Source organism: Rhododendron vialii, chromosome 12a, assembly GCF_030253575.1.
Source record: "Rhododendron vialii isolate Sample 1 chromosome 12a, ASM3025357v1".
NCBI lineage: Eukaryota > Viridiplantae > Streptophyta > Magnoliopsida > Ericales > Ericaceae > Rhododendron > Rhododendron vialii.
In genome coordinates this window covers 29,740,951-29,767,202 of record NC_080568.1, presented here as the reverse complement: position 1 = coordinate 29,767,202, position 26,252 = coordinate 29,740,951, and the positions used below count along the sequence as shown (strand labels likewise).

Sequence of the window (26,252 nt, the reverse complement as noted above, 5' to 3'; positions counted from 1 at the left end):
AGCCCGAATCGGCCATAGACCTGAGAATACTCCAAAATAGAATTGTTATGCAGTTACCCAAAGAGATACAGTACAAAAAGTCACAGAGACTCGAAGGCTCTGTTCGGTTTGGGTTTTGAGGGAGATTTTTTAGAATAATAAGTGAAAAGAGATAACTAGAGAAAAAAAAATTATTAGAGACCATGCGCAGAGTTTTGAGACCGAGACGACACCTGAGAATATGCCGTTTCCTTGGGTCCGGAAGATCCAAGGCCTGGAATCAGACCAATTCACTTGATAAACTCAAAGCTCAACTCGGTTTTCTTACAGCCCAGTTTAATTCCTCTCCCAAATGAGCCCATTCTTGGGGCTGCAGTAGCCTTAAGCGTGGCCGGCCCAAGTGAAGGTACGCAATTTTGAGTACAGATATATAGAGAAAGTTCCAGATAGGCTAAATTACGGGCCAGTCCAAGTAATTAGACTTGATTCCCAAGAACTTCAGCCCAATCTAAAAATGCATCATTAAAGAGAGACCGATACTTTTTTACCTAGACTTGCAAGTAAATAAAAAAGGGTCATACTCCTTAGCGAGATACAAGTGCGTACCGGTACTATGCACAGAAGCCCGAAAAAATTATATGTTTCATGACACTAATCACATCGATTCACAATTTAACATTAAATGTAAAAATTCTATCACCTCCTTTTAGTTTACAGTATTAGAGGGAGAGAGAGTATTAGTGGCCGAGTTGAATATATGTAGGATTTTCTATTTTTTTTTTTTCAAAAATAACAGAGTATGTCGTGTGTCATACACGTGCTTAGTATGTAGTGGAGTAGTATGGTTATGAATAGATTGATAGATAGATCATATAACCATAAAAAGTCAATGTTAACCATTAAAGTTGGTGGAATTTACCGTTAAAATCGGTGAAAAATGAGTGATATTCCTCTCTACTTTTTTTTTTTTCCTTTGTGAGACATCGTTTATGGCATAGTGAGTTAGATTAGTATAAAGGTGTCGAGGTTTTACTATCAGATCAAACACAGAATCTCCCAACACCTAAATACTAGTACAAGAAAAATTTGGGCTACACGTCTACGTCAAGTGAATTGATATTCCATTTTTTTTTTTTTGGCAAAAGGAAATATAATTTTATTCATCTGTTAGGTTTGAAGCCTAAACATCTGAGGAAGATAATCTCCATGGGGAAACATTGGAGGTCCAAACAGTGGATACTCCACGAGACAGGACTCTCTGAGTACAATCGTGTGCAGCTCTATTACCTTTTTTATGAACATAAACAAACTCACAGATCGAATAAAAAAAAATTCATGAGAACTAAAATGACAATTGGCTTGAGTAGTCGTGTAGCATCACTTTGTTTTTTGGTGTATTTTCAATTCAAAACCCTTAATAAATAGTACTATTCTAACCCACAAACCCACTGTCATCATTCATTTGGCAAGAAAAAAAAAACCAGTGGTCCTTTGTTAACTTTTGCGTAAGTTTTGGGCTACCTCACCTCGTGCGCATTCATAGAAAAGATTGCGGGAGGAATTGGATTAGTTTGATATGCGCACAATAAGCTGGCAAAAAACATTTGCTAATGGGGACAATATATGGGTTTTCGCATTACCAAAAAAAAAAAAAAAAACTTATCAATGTGCCCGTATGTAGATACAGAGGTGATAAAGAACAAAAAAAAACAAAATTGATTGTCCAATGACATAAATAAGACTTATTAATATACATATATACTCCCTACTTTTTTTGGGATAATGTATAGAGTCCCGAGCTAGCTTGCATGTACCTCGGACTAATCCCTACAAACTCTCTTACAGTCATTTCACATGTTAATGCATGAGGGTAAGGTGGCCCCAAGAGTTATTGACAGAGAAAATCGAATCTAAAACTTTAGGAGGGAAGAAACCCCTAAGAGTCTCAGCCCAAGATTACTTGGCCAACCCTTGGGGTTAAGACTTGAATAATTTTGTTTTGATTGACCAAGAAACTTGTTGACCAAGGAACTGGTCCAAAGGCAAGGTTGCATCTGCCCGGCCGGCAAGGAAAGGTTCCAAGTTCAACCAACATTGTGTGTGGCTAAGTAGAGCTTATTTTGTCAATCAATAATTTACTTTTAACGTGCTTTTTAGATCAATTTTTGGAATATTCCCTCTAATTAGTAGTACTATGAAATCTCAATTTAAAACTAGTAATAAATAATACAGGCCTTGAGAATTATTTAGAGAGTTTCAATAGCATAGGTTCTATTCCCTAGAGATGGCGATCTCATTTAAATCGATGGTCAACTTCAAAACGTTTGAGATGTTTTTAACCGATTTTTTAACTCCTGTTTATGGTTTTGATTTTAATAATGAAAAAATCGATCGCTTCAATTTCTGTTTTGGTTTTACATGATAATCACACCAATATTGAACCGTAACCGAATTTGAAACCAAACCACAACATAATTAAGAACAGGTCCAACAACACCCCTCTCACATAAACGTGGGTCCCACCATGAGGGCAAATATGTCCCTAAAGGAAGGCGAGCACCTTGGGCCCCCAAATTTTATATGGTATTATAACGAAAAAAATCTTGTTATGTTAGCGTATTTATTACTTTTGTCGCGAAATATGTAAGAAAACTTATATTTAACTGATACTTTCCATTATTGTAATGATCAATATTTTTGAAAATTTAATATTTTCATTTTTTAAATTGATTTACTATTTATTTCATCTCCTTGTACAACTACGAAAACGAAAGAGCTCTCAACCTTGACGTTTATCTCTGACCCCCAAAAAATGTTCAGAGACGGCCTTGCATGTGGGTCCCATATGTGGGGCTCACGTGAATGTCCGAGGAATTTGGTTGGATCGCCACAAATGTGGTGTGTAAACCGGTCCGTTCGATTTCGATTTCGATTTTGTCATTTGTTGATTTTACTGCACTTGCTCTTTTAAAGGCAAGGTTGTATCTGGCCGGAAGTGGAGGAGAGGTTCGAAGTAGTAACTTCGAACAATCGCATTTACCCACAAAATCAATCACCTATAAATTACAATACGCAGTAGGCTAGGAACAATATCCATGCAACATCCACATGCAATATCCACCAGGACCGCCACACTCCACACAATAAAGTCGTCTCTCTCTCTCTCTCTCTCTCTCTCTCTCTCTCTCTCAACATTTGGAAGAAAGAACGGCTACAATGGCAGGAAACACCACCAACCCGGCCCTGGAACCCGACACGGACAGTCCGATCGGACCCGGGCTGGAATTCGCCCAGTTCGGAGCCGGGTGCTTCTGGGGAGTGGAGCTGGCCTTCCAGCGCGTGGAGGGAGTGGTGAAGACGGAGGTCGGATACTCGCAGGGTCACGTGCCCGACCCGACTTACAAGCTGGTTTGCACCGGATCCACTAAGCACGCTGAGATCGTCCGGATCCAGTTCGACCCGTCTCTCTGTCCTTACGCTAACCTCCTCGCCGTTTTCTGGGACCGGCACGATCCGACCACTCTCAATCGCCAGGTACTTGTTCTACATCTATACATACTATACGCCCAGGCGCGCTCGATGCGTGCGCAAATTGTCTTATGCGGAAGATAAAAAGAGAAAAATCTTGAATTGAGATTAGTGTATAATAATGGGAGAAAAGAAGAAAAGTGTGAGTTACCCTCAAAACGAGCGTTAAGATAAAAAAGATTAGTTTTTAAAGTATCCAAGTAAGTTTACGCGCACCTCGACTAATCCGGACTAATCCTGAGACTGATCCTCTATAGTCCTGAATTAAAGCCCTGTATGGATCGAAGGAGTTGATAGAAAACTGAAAAAGAAGTGTTCAGAGTAGTAGACATGACTGTAAGTTTCAAATTCTAGGTTTCAATTTTAGTTATTTTTTTTCTGAAACTGAATTCTGGTCAAAATTGGAGATGTGAAGAAAGAGGAAGATCTAAGTTTAGATTACTTGGGTAATGTAATTTTATATCTGTAGTTTGATTTAGGTTTCTTTAGTTTGCCAGCAAGAGGTATTATGCCATAGGGCCCCTAGCGCACCAATACCGGGTGAGGATTGTCATTTTTGGGAGCGTAATCGCTTTTTCATTTTTGGGAGTGTAATCGCTTATGCTGATCTCAGTTGATTGGGACATAAGGCTTAATTTGGAGTGTAATCTTTTAGAGGGTGTAGACCTTCTGTAGCCCTTACCCTTTAAATTCACTCGAAACCATAATCTGGGCAACTCCTTTAAACGTTAAAGACATTCCAAACCAATTTTTGAGGAGCTCCTTTAAACGCATTCTAGTCCTTCACCCAAACTCATACCAGATTGTGTTTTACTCAAATTTTGAACCAAATGAAATGAGCCTTAAACTATTCGAAGTTCTTTAAGGCTTTTTTGCTCTTTACAATTTACAATTATGCCATTAATTAAGCTTTATTCAAGTGTATGCTTAGGTTGAGTTTATCCATGGGAGCGATTCATACCAATTGAAGCTTTTACTCAAGATTTCAAAATTTTAAGGGTCGGAGATGCTCTTATATGACTCTGTACACATCTAATGAAGTATCAGTATGATGTAAGAGCTTATAAAAGATTAGGGTGCGATTAGAGACTTAAGAGTTGTTAAATGAGTCGTGCCATGTTGGCCCAAGCCGTTTATTTTGATACCTAACGTGCTTCATGCCATGCTAGCATAGTGCATCTATCAATCATATCGTGTTATGTTATGTCAGAATACTCCAAGTCTGGGACCAACCTGGTATGTCGGCATGCCACAATCTTTGACGGGTTGTGCCCGAGTTGTTCCTACTTTCATGCCCATGCCTAAGCTTGACTTTGTGAAACCCAAAAATGAAAAACCTGAATCAAAGTTGTCAATATATGATGAAACATAAGAATTACAGTTACTTGTGTTCGTGTCCTCTCGGCGTCTACAGGTGAAGTGCAGTGCTTGTGCCACGGGCCCAAAAACGGCCGGGCTGGGCCAGCCCGGCCAATCTTTAAACGTGTCATGCCGTTGCCTTGCTTCTGCTATATGGGGCTCATCAAAATGATAAAGTTAGTGTCGTATAAGGTGTGAAAATACAAGGGGCATAGACAAGTGTGACATCTAAATTGTTAACCGGGATGATTTATTTCCAATTCTTGGTCCTATATCGATACTACTGTTTATATTGGTTAAATACTGACATTGTTTGTTAATTGTTCTTTGTTGTTTTGGGTTGGAGTATTATTATCTTGTGGTTGACTTCTTCAAATTGGCTCTCTGGTACTTAATTTTATATAATATACCCTCTCCAATCCCGAGAAGGGGACCAGTAAGGCAGGTCGCATCGTATTTTGGCAAAAAAAACATTAACTTATAGTTAGGCAATTTCCTCTCATGAAAGCAGATTTGGGGATGCAGTTTCTTGGGATGAATAAGTGTATAGAGAAGTAGGTATTGATATGTTCCACTGCAAAGAAATGGTTTCTTAAATAAATGAAGTTGTGGAAGATTGTATAGGTCAACTATGAAGGATTTATTGGGTTGCATATCAGTCATAGAGAAGTAAGTAGGTTTCACCTGTTCCGCTGGAAAGGAATGGTTTCTTAATTACGTTAACTTTTGACTTATCATATTGGTAAAAATTGTAAATGAATCTTTTTGCTGCGCACATGTGTTGCGACTGTATGAATTTCTTTTTGAAATGTACTTTGTAGTTACAAGTTACAACTGTTTTAGTGCTTATTACTAGTTATTACCGCATATTATCCTTTCGTATTTGCCTATTTGGTTTAGCTGGCACATATTTGGATTAAAAAAATTGTATTGGTTTATCTCTCTTCATTAATATGTCCTAATGTTTGCTTCTTTTCTTTTTTGTTATAACTGCTACATGTGTGCCTCATAACACGCCTTGATAGTATTTCTGAGACCTTGTTATGGAGTTGTAGTGAGTTAAAACTGCTCATACAATGTAAGTTTAAGCAGCATGCATATGTTAGTTCATGCTTATTATTGCCTCTGAGTTATTGGGCTGCAAACCAAAGTTTGACTCATGGACATTTTGTGTTGTGCTAGCGCGGTGACGTTGGCACGCAATACCGTTCAGGGATATACTACTACAACCAAGAGCAGGCTCGTTTAGCACAAGAAACAATGGAAGCAAAGCAGAAGGAGTTGAAGGATAAGACGATCGTGACTGAAATTCTTCCAGCAAAGCGATTCTATAGAGCAGAGGAATACCACCAGCAATATTTGGAGAAAGGTGGAGGTCAAGGCTCGAAACAGTCAGCTGCAAAGGGCTGCAATGACCCAATTCGCTGCTATGGTTGACGAAGTATGTGCTTTGAAAAGTTCCCAACTTGGTTGATCTACTTATTGCCGGGCATTTTGGTATTTACTGGTTCATAAACTATGTTGTGAGAATATAACTATGGGCATATTCATTCAAGTAAAATAACTAATTAAGTGCCATGGTTTATGCTGTTCTACCGTGGCCATATCAGTGTTGGTGTCACTGTTGTTGTGAATGTTTAAGTGAAATAAATGTCAGATTATACTGTTTCTTCATTGTTTCTACCATGGTGAGAGTATGTAGATGGAAATATGAAATTTGTGTACTAAAACTTATGCTAGTGAGGAAATTAAGAACGATTTAATTCATGATGAGATCCACATACAAATATGAACAGATGTGAAATTACACAAGCATCAAATGTTGGAGACAAGTATTATAGGTTTATGTGGGGAATACAACATTAATAGAGAATACTAACAGCTGAGTCAAGAACCAAAGCTATAGCCTAAATGTGATTCAAATGCTCAGAGTTCATCCTTGAGGGACGATGTAGGTCCTTTAGGGTTGACGGAGGAGGACTTCACTGGATAGGAAGCCAACGTCGCTATACCACAGTGGCCCTCCTTAGCGGAGCTGCCTCGCAGCATTCGAATGTATCCCTTCTCTCCCCATTCGGGTCCCCATGAATTCTTCACTATCCAGTATTTGGTTCCGTCAAGGGTCGTTCCATAGCCAACAATCGCCACTCCATGATTTATCTCCGTGCCACAATCTCCAGTAAACACTCCCTGTGATGATAATTAACGAGGCTTAGGAATATATATATATGTTTTTTTTCCTTCTATGTTACATCAGCTCTTTTGAATGAACAAAGTATTTGTTAGACACTCGACGCTCCTACGTGGGCATGAGATCCGTGTCTTTTTTTTGGGTAGACGTTCACATTGCAATTATATTTGAAATTCGAAGTTATGACTATGCTTAGGACCGTATATTATGCATTGAATGCCCTAAGGCGTCTTGTAAACTTCATTAATCCCAGAAAATTAAAGAGATAAAGTAAGGTATGTCCTATGTCGTCAAAATGAAAATTAGATGAATTTGACACTTTGACACACAACTGTACCGACACTTGTACCCGAGCCCTTGTCACATAGATTGTTCGCCTTGTCAGAAATTGATTTTCAAACAATAGTTTCCAATTCTTTACTTTTGTTCGTGTATCATTGTTAATTTACCTCTGAATAGAACTGGAAATGGGAACCCCCAGCGTCTATGCCGACCGAGACGGGTTGGTTGGCAACTGCTTTCAGCAGGGCATCCTCGTCGTTAGCAGGAACATTCTCATGCCCATCGATTGACACCACTGGATAGTTTTCCTGCAATACAACCGAAACCTTATTTCCTTCAATATTTGGGTAGGATATTACAAACTCTAAATACATAGAGAAAATAAGCCAGCAGGACGCCTCTTAATTACACGAACGCCACCACGGATCGTTTTTTTTAAGAAGTTGGCTATTCATTATTGTGGTACTTGAATGGTGTGCTTTGTGGTTGTACCTTTATAGCATCACAAGTTCCATCTTTTGCGTTGTAAGGGTAGTTCTCTTCACTCGTTACTCCTCCCTTTTGCTTGATGAACTCCAAAGCTGCCTCCATTAGCCCTCCATTACAACCTTTATTTTCTGAGTCGTCACAGTCTACCAGTTCCTGCTCAGACAGAGAAACTAATTTCTTTGTTCTGATTTGGTTTATTCCTTCAACACCCACGACCGTCGAAAACGCCCAGCAACTACCTGTCGCGTGAACAACGATCCTAATCAACCAACTAAAACCATATGCAAAATGTTCAAAGTCAGCTATATTTAGAACCATATATGTTTAGATACGTATTTTGTTTTTCTGCATATGCTATTGTATGAAGTTACTGAAACCAAGATCCGGGTTACATAAGGTGCTGTAAATAAGGTATAGTAATGAACAGTTGGTGTCATTTACCACAATGTCCTTGGTTCTTGACCGCAGTGACTGCACCTTTCTTCCTCCAATCCACGGATGGAGGAACTTTATCGACCTTTTCGTACATGAAACTCCCGTTACCAAGAGGGCTCCCTCGAAGCATCCGGTGGTGCTTGATCTTTGAGCCAGCGTAAGCGCTTTGGAACTCATGGCTAGTCATGTCTGCGAACTTGTTTAGCTTCAACTTGTAAGGCTTATCCTCCTTGTTGAAGTTGTGAACATGTTGAACATTGTGCTTGAACACGTTGAACCGCCTGTGCTTCTCGTCGAGGCTGTTGGACACCGTGTGGTGGCTCCTCCACCGCTCGTATAAATCCCACAACCTCTCTTCTGTTTCCAGTTCCTTTTCGTGGAAATCGAAACTCTCACCGTGTCTAAGAACCAAAGCCAAGCAGGTCAGAACTACCAGGAAATACTTAGTTGTGTCCATTGCCGCAAGATGGGAGTTTTGGGGACTATTGAGGCTTGCTTTATATAGAAGACAAGAACAGTGAATGAAAAGCTTAAGAGATTGGGAATGGAAATGCCGTTGGTAAAGCTATAGGGGTCTGTTTGTTTCACGCGATTAACAATGAAGGGATGTATAATCCCATGAGATGTGTAGTCCAATGAGATTAATCGGACCAGATTAATAATAATAATAACACCACACCTCCCATTACATCATATAATCCAAAACTTTGTGGGATTATATGGCCGATGTGCAGTTAATGTAGCCCGTGCGCTCACTCTGAATATATGGTTCAATTCGATGCTTACATGCGATTAAATAAATAGACCATATGAGCCCGTTTGTTTGACGACTAATGGTTGAGGGTTATTAATCCCGTACAACATATACCTATCGGACTAATAGTACTACACCTCTCATGTTATTGTATTTATTTATTATTGTTTTTTTCTTTTTTGGGGGGGTGGGATTATTTATCCGATGAATGTTTAATCCGAGCCAGGAAAAGAAATTGATCAAACTCCGGGTATATGGTCACTTAAGATATATAGTCCAATCTGTTACGCATATCCGATAACAAAACGGGCTCTATATGCATATGGATAGATACTTATACAAGCAAGGATTTTTTTATAGGTGGGTTTGTGTAACACATGAAAAAGTAGTATTAACAAACAAAAAGAAAGGGGGAAAAGTTACAGAAAATGAGATCAGTTATAGGGGGAAAAGCTTGTGGAGGATTGTTGGGTGCAGTATTGGGTGAGGTATGTGCATGCCCAACACGTTACTTTTGGCGGGAGAAGCATTGGTTGTTCTCAGTTGGAGACTTGAGCCACGATTTATAGCAAGGGAGAAACAAATTAATTTAAGTCTTTAGAACTGCTTTTTTCTGTAACTTACTTTTTAGTTTTTTATCGAACTTTTTTTTTTTTGGGTGATGGAGGAACTGTCCTATAGTCAGATCATTAAATGAACCCGACTGTGCAATCCAAATCTCCGGGGGAGCTAGCGCGACCACGCTAGTCACGGCCCCCCACTTATTTCAGAGTACTTACCATGTGAGAAATTAAACCCTAGACTTTGAAGAATACTCTCAAAACTTGGGTATCTGTCCAAACTCTAGAACTTTATTTTTTTTTTCGTGTTGCTTGAAGGTTGAAACCACCATGGTTTGACAGAGATTGGAAGGAGAAGAGTACCTTAAATAAGGAATCAACAAGAATCTTCTTATACTCCCTCCGTCCTAAATTGGATGATAATTTTTGATATCTGTATCAATTTCATTTCCTTATATCTTTCAATATGAATCTCAAAAAATATACAATATGGATTTTGTTTGATAGTTGTCGATTAATTCTATTATACAAAATTTTCAAACTCAAATAAAACATTAAAGATTGAAAGATATAAGTAATGAAAAATTACACAAATTTGAAAAAATGTCATTCAATTTGAATTTGAGGCAGAAGGAGTATTTTAAAGTACAAAATCAACGAGAATCTCCTTAAGGTTTGAGTGGATTGTGTGAATACTTTGATACGTTTTTTATAAGTTTGTTTTGCCCCCAAGTGTGGATTTTGGCTTAGGTGTTGTGCATCTTCGAGCCGTCGGATCGTACATCCGACAACTCGAATATCATTTCGGCAACTAACGATCGAGACTAAAAAGAATTGGCTGCAATGAATTACTCGTGGCCGCAATGAATTAATCTTTTCCAAGAATTACTTTTGGCTGCATCGAATTGCACGTAACCGCATCGAATTGCACTTGTCTGCATTGAATTGCACTTGGCCGCATCGAGTTGCACTGGGTCACGAAGAATTACTTTTGGCCGCTACGAATTGCACTTGGCTGCACAGAATTGCACTTAGCCGCACAGAATTGCACTTGGCCAAGTGCAATTCGATGCGGTCAAGAACAATTCGAAGCGGCCAAGTGTAATTCGTAGCGGCCAAGTGCAATTCGTAATGGCCAAAAGGAATCCGATGCGGCCAAGAGTAATTCTTCGTGACCAAGTGCAATTCGATGCAGCCAAAAGTAATAATTGGCCAAAAGTAATTTTTGCGGTCACGAGTAATTCTTTGCGGCCAAATGTGATTCTTGCGGCCAAGAGTAATTCATCGCGGCCAGGAGTAATTCTTTGTAGCTATGAGTAATTCTTTATGGCCAATAGTAATTTTTTGTGAACTTTTAATCTCAGCCATTGGTTTCAATGGTTGTATCTGTTGAGATACAGGGTCTTTTTTTGTGTCCCCAGAACGCTTTCCCATGTATATATTCTTCAAATTAACATAGAATTTGGAAAGTTTTGGTATTAATTCTTCTCTCTTTTTAAAAAAAAAAAAAAACACAGAGACATTATTGTACAATTGTTAAGAGTAAATAAACTCATATGGCAATTGTGTAATATGTGCAAAAAGTGTGAACACTTTACTAAAAAGGAGAAAAATGAGCCTAAACCATTGGATCAAAGTAATTATCCATTGCAACAACTTGTTTTTTGTTAAGTATGGATGGACTCTACACCGGACTTCGGGTTGGTGCTGTTTGTGTGCTGCGCAACTCCGAGCCATCAGATTGTGCGTCCGACGGCTCGGATCTTATCTCGGCAACCAATGATTGAGAGCCGTTTACTGTCGAGATAAAATCCGAGCTGTCGGATGTACGATGCGCAGCACGGTATTGGGCATACCACTACACTGCATCATCCCCCAATAGCGTAGGTTTGGCTGATAAACGAACGAAGTTATTGAAGTTAAAGTTCGTGTTTGCTCACTGAAAGCTCATTCAAGATTAACCAAATTTGAACAAATTTTGAATGTTTGCAAGTTAAACTTGAACGTGGACTCTACTCATTTTGGTTCACGCCCCCAAAGAGTAGCCGTTGAGAGGGGGTCCGATTTCCTTTGTTCCAAAAAATTCTATGCCGAGAAGTTTTCAACCGTTGGACTGTGTGATATATATATTTATGTCTTAAATTTAACGGCCGGAAAATCTCTCGACACAGAAGTTCAGAGGATCCTATCTCCGTTGAGGAAGGATTCCAAAAATCCGGCAATTAGGAACGCATTCCTAATCTCCTCATAAATAAATGGATGCGTGCCTTCTTTGTCTTGAATTTTCCATTTTGCTCTCTTTTCTGAAATCTTTGCTCAAGAATCTGATGATGCATTGCTTTATCGTTCTTTTTAAACGATGGAGACTATTGAATTTAGAGGAGTTAATTAAAGTCAGAAAGGTTCTCTAAATTATTAGAGTTTGAAACAATTACTTACAAAGAATACTGCACATACCCAGAAGATAATAAACACACAAGTAGTATACGGTGTGACAGTCTTAACTTTGACATGGTGCGGGATGGGGTTGCATATAGGTTGGATTGGTTTGGATTCTTAACAACTCGAAGACCGAACCGCAAGTCATGATTCTAAGAAAATGCAATCTGTAACCGGACCAAAAGCCCTACGGTCTTGTTCCCAAACAGGCCAATCTGTGGTTTCGGTTTTCATCCACGGATTACATATTAATTTCACATTCCTAAATAATGCAGCAAACTCGTTCCTAATAGTCAGAGAGAGAGAGAGAGAGAGGTGGCTATTGTCTGATAGTGGGATGATTAGGCTAATTTGTTTGGAAAATGTGGAAAGGAAGGGAAAGAAAACAAAAGTTTAAAGATTTTCTCTTCCCCTGTTCGGTTGGAGAGGAAAGGGGAGAGAAAATGGCAAAATAGAGTTCTAGGAATAGTAAAATTTCCCCCCTCATTTTCTCTCATTTTCCTTCTTAATTATTTTCTCTCCTCTTCTCTTTCCTTCCACAAGTTCCAAACAGAGCCTTATTTTTTCGGCATAAACGACATCTCAAAAGACGGTAGTAACTGTGAACAAACCGATTAGGTCGGCAACTACCAAAACTGAATTGGCGCTCTGGGTCACTGGAATAGGGTAGAGTGCTTGGTTCACCAGAATGAGATCAATGGGGAAAAGCCAACTGGAGAACGTTCTGAACCCAAATGGAAAATTGGGAAGCGAACGACAAGGCTGGTAGAGAAATAGAATTGCCAATATCCCAAAAAGGAATCGAAATCAAAGCTGATCGGGATCGCTAACATTTTCAGCAGCCACAGCTGTTTTCTTTCTTCGCTGCTCTTCGTCCAGAGTTGAGCCATTGCCCTTCTACGTCTAGATCTGTTTTAAAGGCCTATGGGTTTAAGCGTGTGGTGGCTGGTGTGTGGGCTGGCAAAGAACATGACGATCTAGAGGACGACAGTGGCGCAAAACAAAAGGAGGCGTGCTACTAGGGGCAATGCCATATTGCGGCCCAACCTCCGTTTTCACCACTCAATCATGTAAGATCTACACACTCGGTTTTATATCCTAAATCATTGCGCGATGGAGAAAGGGGTTGGTTGGCGCCCACGGATCACCCGCTAATTTTCCAGAAACTGCATTGACCTGTTTAGGGCAACACTGGATGTCCAACCAGTCAAACATTAAACTGACCATAAACTCTGCACATCTTAAAAAACAAAGTGAATCATACAGATATACCATTGTATTTACAGGAAAAGAACAACAAAGTTGCAGTAAACAAATTCTGATATGCACCAAGTGTGATCAATCACGTCCATGTACAAATAATCCCACTCTTGTCAGAGGAGGCTAAAGGCTTCCCAAGACCACTCCATGAACAACATAGGACAGAAGAATTGTGCTCCTTCAGAGTGCTCACTATACTAGATTTTGATACCGACCAAATGTAGACAGACCCATCAGCAGATCCAGCAGCAACATAACTGTCGTCCGGACTAAGGCAAGATCGGCTCCAATTCGATGCCACTCTGTTTCCGCTCGCTTTTAGGGTTCCACAAACTTCAAGAGACCGAATATCAAACAAATTGTGCAAATTGTCTCTCCCACTTGTTAATATCATGTTTCCGTTTCTAGAAGCAGAGATCGAAGTAACAGCCATAGAATGTGCAGCAACTTCACTAAGGAGCTTTCCCGTTTGGATATCCCATAACCGCAGATTCCCATCCACATGACCTGAACAGATGGTCTGTCCATCCATACTGAAGCAAATGGCATTGCAATTGCTATGGAAAATTAGAGTGTTGGTGCAGTACCCTTTAAAAAGATCCCAAATTTTTATAGTACGGTCGTAAGCAGCACTTACTACAAGTCGACTTGAGACTTTGCTCACATCTACCGCACATACTTTATCCGTGTGGCCCGTCAGGGTATGATTCATCCGTCCCGAGTTTACATCCCATACGTAGAGATTATTTGAACTGCTTGCGGCGATTATGGATTTGTTATCGTGGGTAATCGTGAGATCAAGAACTGAGCCAAGGCAACCAAAAAGACTACGACTGAGTGAGCCAGTGTTTGTATCCCACATTTTGATAGTCCTGTCTTGTCCTCCACTAACCAATTTTCCAGAGCTGTAGTCAAAGATTATGGCAGCACATCCGCCTTCATGCGCAGGTATCTTGTGTTTGGACACAGTAGGAATAGTGGACTCCACGTAGAACTCAGAACCTTGGCTTCGGCGGACCACGCCATCAACTTGCTGCCTTGCTAGTTGTTCTAGACCACTCGCCTTGAGCCGATTGAGCATGTCTTCATACAGTGCATTAGCCTAATAACACAAGCAAAACAATAGAGAGAACCTAACACGTGATAAATCACATAGTTAAGTGCATAGTCGAATTTCGACTCTAATACTTCACTGCAACTTTTATTTTCTTAGAATCAAGAATAGAGATCTTGTGCTTCAACATTCCACATAGGTAAATTGGGTAGAACAAGAACCTACTGTACGTTTTTCATAAGGTTAGCATTCAGTATAATTAAACTCTTCAGCAATACAAGTGCTACGATAGCAAATCTCTGGACCATGCCCATGAAAGAAAAAAAAAACAGAAAATAAAAGTTTTCTCCAGCTGGTTTTCAGCAACAAAATGGTAACCATAGGTTCCAATATTCATTGTGTCAAACTGCACGGTAAAAACAGATGGCTGAGACTCCACTAATATTGATAACATCGAGATACACCATCAGCTTTCCTTTCTTACCATACTTCTTTCTACTCATTACCAAGCAGTGAATAGTAGACTAGTAAAAAAAACCGAACAGACCCACATAAGAAATTAAGTACCTCGTTCAGGCGTTCAGCATCCTGCATCTTCTGTAGCATCCAACGGTCAATTAAAGTCTTATTTTCAGCCTCAGCATGTTTAGCTCTCAAGATCATCTCCTCAAGTTCTGCTTTTATTGCCTTATGCTCACTCATGACCAGTTCTAAAGCTTCAGTCTTTTCTTCTAAAAGCGTGGTTAGATGAGTGCATTTATCCCTGCAGCATGCACACTTATATCAACAGTCCACTCAACACCTTAGAATCTCAATGTTGTTATGACCTAAGGACAAAAAATCTATGGTCAGAAACAGGGGAAAAGCAACCTTGTTTCTGTAAGCTCATTTTGCAACTCCGAGATTAGGGCTTCTTTCTCTTGAGCTAATGCTTTTGAAGCTCTGGACTCTGCCACTTCAACCACAAGCTGCTCGGATAATCGTGACTGAGCTTTGTAACATTGCTGAAGTTCCACTTCCAGATTTTCTGCCTTCTCTTTCCATTCTGAGCCCTTCAATACAAAAAATTACAATATCAAACACAATCTCTAAATAGAGAAGTCATATAGACAAATAGTTGACAAAATCATGGCGAAAGGTAGGTCTTAAAGAATCAAGTTATTGTGATGGGAAAAAAGTCAAATAGTTCAAGCAGTCCAACTAAAACCAACAAATATGTAGGTTGGTAAGTAACTAGAGGAAGAAGCACGCAATGAGAAAAAAGATCAACTACTCAAATGAGAATTTCAATATCACATTTTGGAAAGAGTATGGAACTTTTAAAAAAACAATCCTTGTTTCTGAACTAAGGGAAGACATGTAGTACTTCTATACAAGTCAAGCACAAGAGAATCAGATAGCTAAATTTCCTTCTTAACTGTTACACCTTTCTCGAGCCTGGGATTCGTGGGATTGTGATAGACTCCAAAAAACAGAACTGATGAAGCAAGATAACAGATCCTAGAAAACATCCGAAAGAAACATGCAACAGTATTTCTGAGTTGGGGCATTCCTATGACAAGTAGATACACACTTTAAAGTGAGCCTAGATGACTGAAGATGAGACATGACAGAGTAGGCATGTGATTAAGTGATGTATTGATCGACGCCCAAAGAGAGGAAAATTCACTAGCTACAAAACATTGCCCTGCACAATGTTTAATACTTCCATCCTTTTGATGCATAATCCATAAAATGAAAATTAACATCCAGGAAACCACAAAATAGAACATGTAAAAAAGTCCAGCCCCACAGCATGATAAATCTGGGTTGTTGAGGAAAGAAGACATGCTTCATATCCAACCAACCCACATGAGAGCATCCAGAGGTTTAGATATCTGAGTGGGATGACTAGAGAAAATGAAATGTGAATGAATGCTTTAGTGAGAGGCTATGACACCACTAATCAAGGGAGAAAAAAAGAAAGAAAAAGAAACAGATAAAAATTATGAGTTAAAGCCTCACAGGGAAAAGATGAAGGCCTAGAGTGCAAGCATCGATTGTATGAAAAGAGGATGTCAGCCTAAAAAAACTCAACGGGAAGAGAAGATATTTTAGCTTACACTAATTAGAAGACTCGAACTTTAGTCTCCTTATCATTTTCAAAAACAAAACGAACTTTAATCTCTTCATCATTTTCGAAAACGTATCGAACTTGACTCTCTTTATCGGAAGAATGCGACCTCAACCTTTCGTGCGTCCTCCAGGGAGCCAATGGTTAAAACATAGAATTCAACCAATCACAAGTGTTGCATACAGTTTAAAGTCGATAGCAAGTGGAAGTTGTTCATATTGCTTCATATGTAGAAATGCCTCCATAACATTTTTCTCTTCATGCATCCTCAAGCATACATCTTACGATGTTTAACAAATTTATCCAACTACCACCAAATAACAAGTCTCCAATCCATAATCCAGCTCATCATTCCATCAAAGTGCATCACTCATGCGAACAAAAATTCCATATTACTACAATTTAGTTCAACATCGCTATTACAAATAGTAATGCAGTCTTGGTAACTCATGCAATTGAAACATTTTGTTAGCCCTAGCTAAAAATGCATGCCACGAAAAACCCTAGCTCATCAAGTAAAACACTTACATACATACTTTACCATAACGGATATACCTAATACCTAAGTCATATAATCCTTACCCTTCACTCCTGTTCTCAATCCTCGGTCTTCCAAATTTTAGCAGTTTGGAATCTTTTCAAAAGTCACTTTCGCGCTGCCGTACCCGCTCTTGCTCGCACTCACGCACGCAGATTACGTAACTAAGAAGGATACTCATGTGTAACTACTGCGTACAAACGTACATATATGGATGTATAAATATATAGATAAGGCGCACCTGAGCAACAAGAGGCCTAGAAAGAGCGATGAAAGCAGGGGAATGAGCGCCCTCTTCGAGCACATGCCGCTTCCGAAGAGCATTCAGAGCGTGCTTTATTGCATCCATCGCTATTTCGTCTTCTGACCTGAAAAAAAAAAAAATTCAAAATTCGCGTCATCAAGACAATATATATATATCCATGAGTATATAAGCACAGAATAGAACAATCGAAGCCATTGACGGGAAAATATAATGCTTACATGGTGATCAAATCGGAGTGGGCCGGAGCAATCGTTCATTTAGGGTTTCTGGAGAGAGAGCCCGTTGACGTTTTAGAGTGAGAAGAAAGTTATGGAGTTTGAAGAAGAAGAAGCTAGAGAATAATCATGGAATGGAAAAATCATTACAAGGAAGTTTTTAATTTGAGGGTGATAGTGATACATACTCCTAATTGATTGATTTGGGAATTTGATTAATAAATTCTTCTTCAAACCTTTTTTCTTTTTTCTGGGTAAACATGCTAATCACCCTTCATATTACAGACAATTGCCCGTAGGTACTACACTACGGACCGGGAGACCCTGCCAAGCAGGGGTGTTTGGCGGGTGTTGAGCGCATCTCGGCTATCCAAAGGTGTTTTGGACGGTTCGAATATAAAGATACCAAATTGATTTTAAAAAAAGAAAAAGAAAAAGAAAAAGGGAAAAAATGTTTTGATCCGGACCGTTAATTTCGAGATGAACGGCCGGATTGCCCGCTCAACACCCACTCGGCTGGGGTGCCGCTCAGCGGGTCCCCGGGTTCACAGCTAGTACTCCTTCCTTCCAACTTTGCAACAACTGGGGTGCAAAAACTGAGGTGCTTGCGAGCAGCTCGAGACTCGGTTCGTTAAGACTCAACTCGGCTCGACTAGTTTAATACTAATGGCAAAGCAAGTATTTTCACGCGGGCCGGCTTAATAGACGTATTTTTTCCCAGAACGTATATTTGTTAATATATCATAACATTTTTGTTTTCTAATACATTACATTTAAACATTGACATTATAATAGCCTAATGCAATTAAAGCATATCAATCATTTTGTTTTGGGCAAATTACTCAAATGGTTCTTGTAGTTTAGTCTTTGTGTCACTTTGGTCCTTATAGTTTTAATTGGCTCGATTTTAACCCTGTAGTTTTGATTTTGTGCCAATTAAGTACAATCACTAACTTCCATTTCCTCCTACTAACGGAACCAATTGTGCAAATTGCACTTGACCCCCTATGATTTGCACTTGGCATAAATTTCCTCTTATTCATTTAGAAACTTCAACACAACCCATGGTGATTTTGTATATTAAAGTGAATCATTACATGGATTAATGACAAGTTATTTATTCTACTTTTGTTAGTTTTGAGTCAAATATTTCTTGAATTATTTATTCATCTTAACCAGAGAAACGTAAAATGTAAAAAGTTGTATTTGACTTTTCTAAGTCGCTAAGTATAAATATAAACCAACATATATTCGGGAAGTTTTGTCGTGTCTCAATCCCACTGTCAGAAATCACTCTTGCATCTTGTTGTCAACTTCTTCCGAAACCACCATATCAAAAGCTCACAAAACCATGAAGTGGTGCTAACAAAAAAACTATATACTATAGTTTATAAACACATACATATTTATGTCTATATTGTATTATTTTTTTCGTTAGTGAATGTTTTTTAGGATTTTGGACATAATTTTTTACTTTTTGTTATTCCTCTTGTTGAGACTATTAATAACCTAAAAAAATTGGATTAAGAAAAATTAATCAGAACAAAAAATGAATGTTGATAGTTTGAGATTTAATCCAATTTTTTGTTTTGATAAACTATAGTATATAGCTCTTTGTTAGCACCACTTCATGGTTTTGTGAGCTTTTGATATGGTGGTTTCGAAAGAAGTTGACAACGAGATGCAAGAGTAATTTCCGACAGTGGGATTGAGACACGATAAAACTTTCCGAATATATGTTGGTTTATATCTGTACTTAGTGACTTAGAAAAGTCAAATACAACTTTTTACATTTTACGTTCCTTTGGTCAAGACGAATCAATAATTCAAGAAATATTTGACTCAAAACTAACAAAAGTAGAATAAATAAATTGTCATTAACGCATGTAACGATTCACTTTAATATGCAAAATCGCTATGGGTTGTGTTGAAGTTTCTAAATGAATAAGGGAAAATTTATACCAAGTGCAAATCACGGGGGGTCAAGTGCAATTTTCACAATTGATCCGTTAGTAGGAGGAAATGGAAGTTAGTGATTGTACTTAATTGGCACAAAATCAAAACTACAGGATTAAAATTGAGCCAATTAAAACTATAGGGACCAAAGTGACACAAAAACCAAACTATAGAGACCATTTGAGTAATTTGCCCTTTTATTTTTTTCTTGTGGCAACTTCAATTGTCATATATTTATTTTTTATTTATGAAAGAAATTGAGAAATGAGAATCTAAAATAATTGATTTTTATCAAATCAAACCAAAAATTATTAAAATTATAAGTAGCTATATATGAATAAATATCAATAATATTCAAAATCAAGCATATACAAAATAAAAATTTTAAAACTCGAACGCTCGGGGAGCCAGGGCCAGGGCTCCGCCCCTGTTTAATACTCCAAAAGTGCTACATACACAACGGTTGTGTAAAACACAACACACAACCAATCTCTAGCCGTCCATTGCTGTAACAAATGGCCAGGATTCATTCAAACTCTTTCCCATAAAAGTTAGACTTGTTCTTAGAAAAGTTTGCTTAAAATCTAGACCATCCAAATACATCTGGACGGTCAGAATTACCCACACAACCAACACAACGGTTGTGCATGTAGCATTTTTGTTAATACTCCATTGAGTCGAGCTCGAATACTCAGAGCTTGGCTTGGCTCGGCTCGTTTACACCCCGAGCTACAACCAGGCCCCCAAACGACTTGTGACTTGTTTGTGTGTGTTTATATGTTTGTATTTATGTTTATAGAGTGTTTGAAGCTACTACATTTTTTTTATAACTCAAGTGTCTGAGCTAGCTTACACGCACTTTAACTAATCTCGATGGACCAATCTCATTGTATATTAACGGAAATCCCAATAAATTGCTCCAAAGGAGTTGATATTTACGTAAGAGGTACCTGGAACTTTAAGAGATAGCCCTAGTTTACCCTCTTAAAAATAAGTACTTATTTGTAATTTTCAAACTTAAAAATAATAGACTTACTGAAATATATATATATATATATATATATAAACAATATGGATGACATTGTAAAAAAAAAATATTTACTTCCTCCGTCACATTTTTATTGTCCATTATTTTGTTTGTCTCTTTTATGTCTTTTGCTTATATCTTTTAGTGTAGATCTTGAAAAATATGCAATATGAATTTTGTTTGATAGAACTCGATTAATTCTATAATACAAAGTTTTCAAAATTTTGAAAAACATTATAAATTGAAAGATATAAGCAATTCAAAAATGAACAATGAACAATGAAACTAAGACAGAGAGAGTTATAAGCTCATTATTTTTAAGCTTAAAAATATGTTTTTATTTTTTAAATACTTATTTAAAAAGTGGAACGGAAAGTCCCAAAACTTGACCGCTACGTCAAACTTTTACTCTTTTTTTTCCTCCGTTGGCTGCACAACATTTTTCATTCCGAACCTCAGAAAAAATTTTGATTACTAAATCAGCCTTCTAGCCAAATTATCATTTTGTTTTTGGTACGGGAAGACCGTCTTAAATAAATCTCAAGGCACAGCCGCACAAGTAGGACTTGTTCTTAAACCTATGTAGTGTGTTTGCTAAAATTGAAGTTGAACGAACTGATGGTTGAAGTCAACTAAAAGATTATCTATTGGTGCCCCAAATCCAATGGGACATGATAAAAAACGTGGGGTAATATTGGTATCGAGTTTGCTAAATACTTCAGAATTTTCAAATAAGTAGTACTTATTTTTGAAATTAAAGGTGATGTCTTGCGAGAGAATGACTTATCTCGTGAAACGGTAAGTAAGTACTTAAAAATTAAGAATCTCAGCGGGAACGAGGCCTTGATGTAGTCTATTTAATCTAGTTTTTCGATTTAATTTTTATCAAGCATGAATCGGCGAAGAATTAGTTGTCAAAAGCATTAGAAGTAAAATGTAACACGAAATTAAGTTAAAGCTAAGAAAAACTAAAGACAATAGAAGTATACTATATAGTTAGATAAAAAACCGAATAAGTAAAAAAAATTACGATATCCTAAAATCAACCAAGCTTTGGGCCGATTGATTATTTGTGGGAAAAGATAAAAACAAATCTACTTATTTGTTGAACCAAATCGATTTGTCATTTAAAAAAAAAAGTCTTACGGTTTGTGACTTTAGTGGGTGCGTAAAGACACAACAATATCAACGTTTAAAAAAAAATGCTAGATACAAAGTAAATAAACCACTGCATTATTAATCTATTGGTGGATTTTAGTTTTTCCATTTTGCGGCGTCGTAATTTATTTAGTTTTACGTAATGAAGTTCTCGCTCCTCTACTCATTTTGTCTCATAAAATTAGTCCTTTAAGAAATAACGTGCAATTTTTAAACTTAAAGTAATGTATTTACTAAAATAATTTTTTATTGATTTTTTTACACAATTCAAAAGATCTCAACAAAAACTATCAAACAATATACATATTATACGTAATTTCGCAGGCGATTGACTTTAAAACTTTACGTGCGACGGAGGGAGTCAAAAAAGATTAGAAAGTGAAAATTTCCCCACAAAACAGACCTGATGAAAAGTTGCCCCCATGCAGGATCGAACTACAGACCTCCAGTTTACAAGACTGGCGCTCTACCACTGAGCTATAGGGGCTCTTCGCGAAAACTACTTCGCAAAATTAAGTAATAAATCATCCATTAAAACCATAGTTTCGGATACAAAATCCAAAAACCAAATTCCCGATCTCGACCGCCTCCTCGATTCCTTCTCTCGCTCGTTCTTCGTCTCCAATGGACGCCAACACTTTCGATCCTGTAAAATCAAATCTCGATTCTCCGCTTCCCTTCCTTCATCCGATCTCTGCTTCTCATATCTGACAATGCTAGTGTAAATTGCAGGATCTGATTCACGCCATTTTCAAGCTCGTCTGGAACCGCAGAGCTCTCCGTTGAGCTCTCTTCCTCATCCACCGCTTTCTACTACTTATTAATTTTTTTTTTATCAATTTCCGATTGAATGTTGTCTTTGATGTTTTGATTTCTGGATGTTGATTTTTTTCCTCGCAGAGCGCGGGAAAAACGAAGGCGCGGAGGCTTTGGAAGGAGAGGTAAAGATGTCTCCGCGCATTTTCCCGAATTCTGATGTGTTTCTCTTTGTTTTTTCTGTTCTTAAGTGGTGTTTTGTTTTGAATGTACGAGCGGGGAACAGAGTTTTGTCAATGTGTTTTGTTACTTGAATAATGTGTAGTGCACTGGTGGTATATTGCAGTAGGACACAGGTTTACAGTGATATATTATGTTAGATGTTTGATGGTGTCCGGGGCAGTTTACGCGCACCTAACTAGCACTTGGGGGTGTAATCGCACCTTTCCGTAGCGGGAGGCTCAATTAAAGCCAGGACAAAGCCTTGTATGGAGAGACCAAGTCCGTAGTACCGGGGCCTTGACTGCTATACCTAGATTTGGAGTTAGGTTTGCATTATTTTTCCATTTGCTACTGAGGATTAGTATATTGATGAAGAACAGGAAGGGAAGGGCAATTTAGTGGTGAGGTCTGCGGAAACTTGGAAACTTTGTGATGGGGTATGAGTTGGTGTGTGAACAAAAGTGATCTTTAAAACTCACATGTAAGGATTAAGGAATCATTTACATGCTGCACTGAGCACTGGCATAAGAACACTAGGTTACATGGACTTTGTTTTTCAGACCACTGACTCTTATCAAATATCTATGAAGTTAGAAAGCTTATCATTTTGTATAGCTGGCCATTTATCGATTTTTCATTTCCATCTTCTTTTTTTTTGTCGTAGAGCACTTAATAGTTTTCTAGAACTCTTTTCATGTAATTCGAGTTTATTAGGAGCCATTCCGTTGATTACAACATGACAATTTTGATAGGCTACTATACAAAACCTAACCAAATAGAGCCTTGAGTCCCTATCGATTGGGGTCGACCTCATGAATTCATTTTTTCCATTGTGCTCTGTTTTGATAGGCTACTATACAAAACCTAACCAAACAGAGCCTTGAGTCCCTATCGATTGGGGTCGACCTCATGAATTCATTTTTTCCATTGCGCTCTGTCAAGGGCATCGTGTTCCATGCTTTTCAAAAAATCCCTTTGATCCTTTCATACTCCTGCCTCAAACTATTGCCTCTAATTTCAAAGTTGTCTACCCCTTCCCTTAGTGCTATCTTTAGCTGTAATCATATCACTTTTCCTAGCTACCTTATCAGTCAATCTACAATAGCATGTCCAAACCGCCTTAATCTATTTTTTGTCACCTTACCTTTATTCTGTCTCGCAAAGTCTTACCACCCATCCGTCTCAACGTTCTCATTTCAGCTACACTTATCTTACTCACATGTTTCTTGATAGGCAACTACATGTTCATTATCACCTTTGTCAAGTAGTGAATGATGAAGATTTAATTGTTTATTAAGTACATGGCAGGTGCATCTTTTATTCTGTTAAACGTCAAAGAAGGACGAAAACTCCGCTGTTTTCTTGCATGAGTTGCATCAAATAAGTAATGTTTTTTCTGTTGTCAAAGCTGTTTAATACCCATATTATTTCCCGTCATTGGTTAAACTATTTGGTAATATGGCTTTTGATTTTTGTAAGGCTTCAATTGGTTGAAACTTAAAAGGTGACCAAAAGTTGTGAAAATAAATTCCCAGCCATTACTAGTACTTACCATTCGTCATAGAGCGTAGTATGAATTTTGTGGATGGTTCAAGTCCGGTAGAGGCGTCAAATGCTTTTAACTTGGAATGCCGCATATCAAGGGGCAAAATTTTCAACTTGTCCTTTATTTGCAGATTTAGTTGTGCTTGACAGTTCACAATTCTGTTATTTGCAGCCAGGAGCTGGAACGTCCAAGAAAAGTCGTCCTACCTTTGGTAAGGAACCCTGAATTTCTCGGAAGATATTAGTTTTATGAGTTTATTTTTTCTAAAGATATTCAAGCTCCATAAATTCATTTGAGGTGACTATGTGAATAAGATAAATTACTTCAATGTTTGGACATTCTGGTGTTATGTTAGATGTGTAAATAACTATTTTATGCAACAGGAGTCTTGGAATGCTTTCTGCAAACACATTCCTTAACTTCTAAATTTTAAGGTCTAGTGAATCCTTTATGTTTGGGGAAAGGAAGGAATTGCTGTGTTTTAGGTGGTTCCTTTGCATATAACGGACACAATTATATTCTTTCGCCTATCCTTAGGCTAATCACAAATACACACATTCTGCATTTGGTGTTGTGGATTGTTATCCCTTTTTGTTGGGAGTAAGGAGCTACAACAATATCTGAAATACAACATTTGACTGATATGTTTGATCTACTGGCGCAGCTAATGCAAATGCTTTGAAACTGAGCTCTGAACTTCTTAGAGTCTTTGTCACAGGTGTCCACCTGCCTTAAATGCAGTTTCCATGCTTCTTAAAAATATGTTCCTTTTCCTTTGCATGCTTATGTCTCAATTTTCATTGATTTAGAGGCTGTTGAACGTGCTGCTACGATTGCGGAAGCGGAGGGTGCTAGCACAATAGAAGCAACTCATCTGGAAAGGGTTCTTCCACAGTTACTTTTAGATTTTTAAGGTACTCCTAGTAATACAAGTGTGCTTGAACTTTGTAAATATGGGTCTACATTTGTTTAGAACCAAATGAATAGGATGCTTTCTTTAACCTTGGGCTTTACTACCAGTAACTGGCGTACTGTGGTATGAGATAAATGATTGTTTGAATTGTGAACTGCTTTCAGACCATTAGTTTGGATTCTTCCAAATTTTTGATGTCTTCTATCAGTATGAAATGTATAGTCCCAATATATCTACCGGTTGTTTTTCTCTGTGCTTGTATTTATGTTATTGGAAATCTTTTTTGTCCTCATAGGATCTAGATTCCTTTTGGTTTTATCTCATGCTTTTCACTTTTGTATTTGTTTACCAGCAGTAGTACTGGTTAGTGGTTACTAAATTACCTTTGACAAGCTGTTATAAGCTTTTAGACTTCCAATGGCTCTATACCTACATTTGACTTCTGCTTATAGAGTGGTGATGTCCAATGACTCTAATCATCTGCTTGTGATACTTACGAGCTTGACACAGGCTTTGCATGGGGCGAAATGGAGCCTCTAAGTTTTGCCACTTCAAAACTAGAAGTTCCCTCTGGCATCTTTGAGTAATCCGTAAATCTATAGAAGAGCAAATGATAATTTAAAAAGATCTTCGGATTGTTTGTCAGTATGCTTGATGGAACGACAGCCTAGACCCTGGAGCTTGTTCCAGCTCTTTGTATGTGTTACTTCTCCTTTTCTCTAATGTAGAGCTCTCTTAACCATCAAGTTATCAGCTTAGCTAAATGAATGATTCTTGCACAAATTAACTTCTTTTTCGTCATTGTGTTTAATGCGCTGTTCTAACTCTGGAAAGGATTTCTTCGTTCGTTCCTTCAGTTTTTTGCATCCTTGATTGAACCATGTCTGCTTCCTGTTGTTGTCTTAGTTGGTATGTTACGAGCAAGTGTATTCATTTGTTTGTGTGAAGAATAGAGTAGGTGATAGAAATAAAGCTATATTGTAGTTACTTAAAAGATTAAGAGCCCTGATTACTTGCAAATTCTCCATGTATGTTGCACTCCCTGTTTAGAAAGAGAGCTCTGGTTTGTCCTGTGCTTGTCTTGCGAGGATGCTTACTGGTTATAAGTCTGATTCATTCCCCATATGCTTTGTTCTGCTGGAGCAGAAATGAATTCTTCCAGTTATAGGATACATTGGGATCAATTTTCTCATGCCTGCCCATTTAAAAATCC

At 38.1% G+C, this 26,252-nt stretch overlaps 4 protein-coding genes and 1 non-coding gene across 10 annotated transcripts; 2 read left to right on the top strand and 3 right to left on the bottom strand.

Moving 5' to 3' along the window:
• The first annotated feature begins 2,920 nt into the window (after positions 1-2,920).
• Positions 2,921-6,540, top strand: LOC131310716 (peptide methionine sulfoxide reductase-like). The gene is made up of 2 exons (XM_058337892.1): positions 2,921-3,513; positions 6,049-6,540. The coding sequence occupies exons 1-2, from the start codon at positions 3,196-3,198 to the stop codon at positions 6,301-6,303; spliced, it is 573 nt and encodes a 190-aa protein (XP_058193875.1). The 5' UTR covers positions 2,921-3,195; the 3' UTR covers positions 6,304-6,540.
• LOC131310715 (vignain-like) lies at positions 6,228-9,022 on the bottom strand. The gene is made up of 4 exons (XM_058337891.1): positions 8,270-9,022; positions 7,832-8,067; positions 7,507-7,647; positions 6,228-7,056 (listed from the first exon to the last, which is right to left on the bottom strand). Exons 1-4 carry the CDS (start codon positions 8,718-8,720, stop codon positions 6,793-6,795), a joined length of 1,092 nt encoding a protein of 363 aa, XP_058193874.1. The 5' UTR covers positions 8,721-9,022; the 3' UTR covers positions 6,228-6,792.
• A 4,235-nt stretch (positions 9,023-13,257) lies between these two features.
• LOC131310714 (autophagy-related protein 16-like) lies at positions 13,258-17,668 on the bottom strand. The gene is made up of 5 exons (XM_058337890.1): positions 17,465-17,668; positions 17,223-17,349; positions 15,201-15,382; positions 14,898-15,093; positions 13,258-14,378 (listed from the first exon to the last, which is right to left on the bottom strand). Coding segments are annotated over exons 1-5 (1,527 nt in total). The 5' UTR covers positions 17,467-17,668; the 3' UTR covers positions 13,258-13,358.
• A 4,349-nt stretch (positions 17,669-22,017) lies between these two features.
• TRNAT-UGU (transfer RNA threonine (anticodon UGU)) lies at positions 22,018-22,089 on the bottom strand. The gene has a single exon. It is a non-coding gene; the product is annotated as a tRNA-Thr (tRNA).
• A 24-nt stretch (positions 22,090-22,113) lies between these two features.
• LOC131310713 (protein MHF2 homolog) lies at positions 22,114-25,890 on the top strand. Of its 6 annotated transcripts, none has more exons than XM_058337883.1 (7): positions 22,151-22,250; positions 22,335-22,383; positions 22,503-22,543; positions 24,298-24,337; positions 24,791-24,844; positions 24,936-25,040; positions 25,550-25,890. In XM_058337883.1, exons 1-6 carry the CDS (start codon positions 22,227-22,229, stop codon positions 25,037-25,039), a joined length of 312 nt encoding a protein of 103 aa, XP_058193866.1. In that variant the 5' UTR covers positions 22,151-22,226; the 3' UTR covers position 25,040; positions 25,550-25,890. The 6 variants fall into 6 exon arrangements, with proteins under 6 accessions (XP_058193872.1, XP_058193871.1, XP_058193866.1 ...); XM_058337884.1 differs by having other exon boundaries at positions 25,540-25,890; XM_058337885.1 differs by lacking the exon at positions 25,550-25,890 and adding an exon at positions 25,392-25,520.
• The last annotated feature ends 362 nt before the right edge of the window (positions 25,891-26,252 follow it).

Bases quoted from the DNA above. Each gene is read 5' to 3' on its own strand.
- LOC131310715 (XM_058337891.1), bottom strand. From the start codon at position 8,720: ATGGACACAACTAAGTATTTCCTGGTAGTTCTGACCTGCTTGGCTTTG. The intron at 8,068-8,269 runs GTAAATGACACC...TTCACGCGACAG, and splicing joins CAAGAACCAAGGACATTGTG to GTAGTTGCTGGGCGTTTTCG. The intron at 7,648-7,831 runs GTACAACCACAA...GTTGTATTGCAG, and splicing joins GAACTTGTGATGCTATAAAG to GAAAACTATCCAGTGGTGTC.
- LOC131310714 (XM_058337890.1), bottom strand. The intron at 15,094-15,200 runs GTTGCTTTTCCC...TGCATGCTGCAG, and splicing joins AATGAGCTTACAGAAACAAG to GGATAAATGCACTCATCTAA. The intron at 14,379-14,897 runs GTACTTAATTTC...TTGTGTTATTAG, and splicing joins ATGCTGAACGCCTGAACGAG to GCTAATGCACTGTATGAAGA.
- LOC131310713 (XM_058337883.1), top strand. From the start codon at position 22,227: ATGGACGCCAACACTTTCGATCCT. The intron at 22,544-24,297 runs GTAAAGATGTCT...TGTTATTTGCAG, and splicing joins CGGAGGCTTTGGAAGGAGAG to CCAGGAGCTGGAACGTCCAA. The intron at 24,338-24,790 runs GTAAGGAACCCT...CTACTGGCGCAG, and splicing joins GAAAAGTCGTCCTACCTTTG to CTAATGCAAATGCTTTGAAA.
- LOC131310716 (XM_058337892.1), top strand. From the start codon at position 3,196: ATGGCAGGAAACACCACCAACCCGGCCCTGGAACCCGACACGGACAGT. The intron at 3,514-6,048 runs GTACTTGTTCTA...GTGTTGTGCTAG, and splicing joins CGACCACTCTCAATCGCCAG to CGCGGTGACGTTGGCACGCA.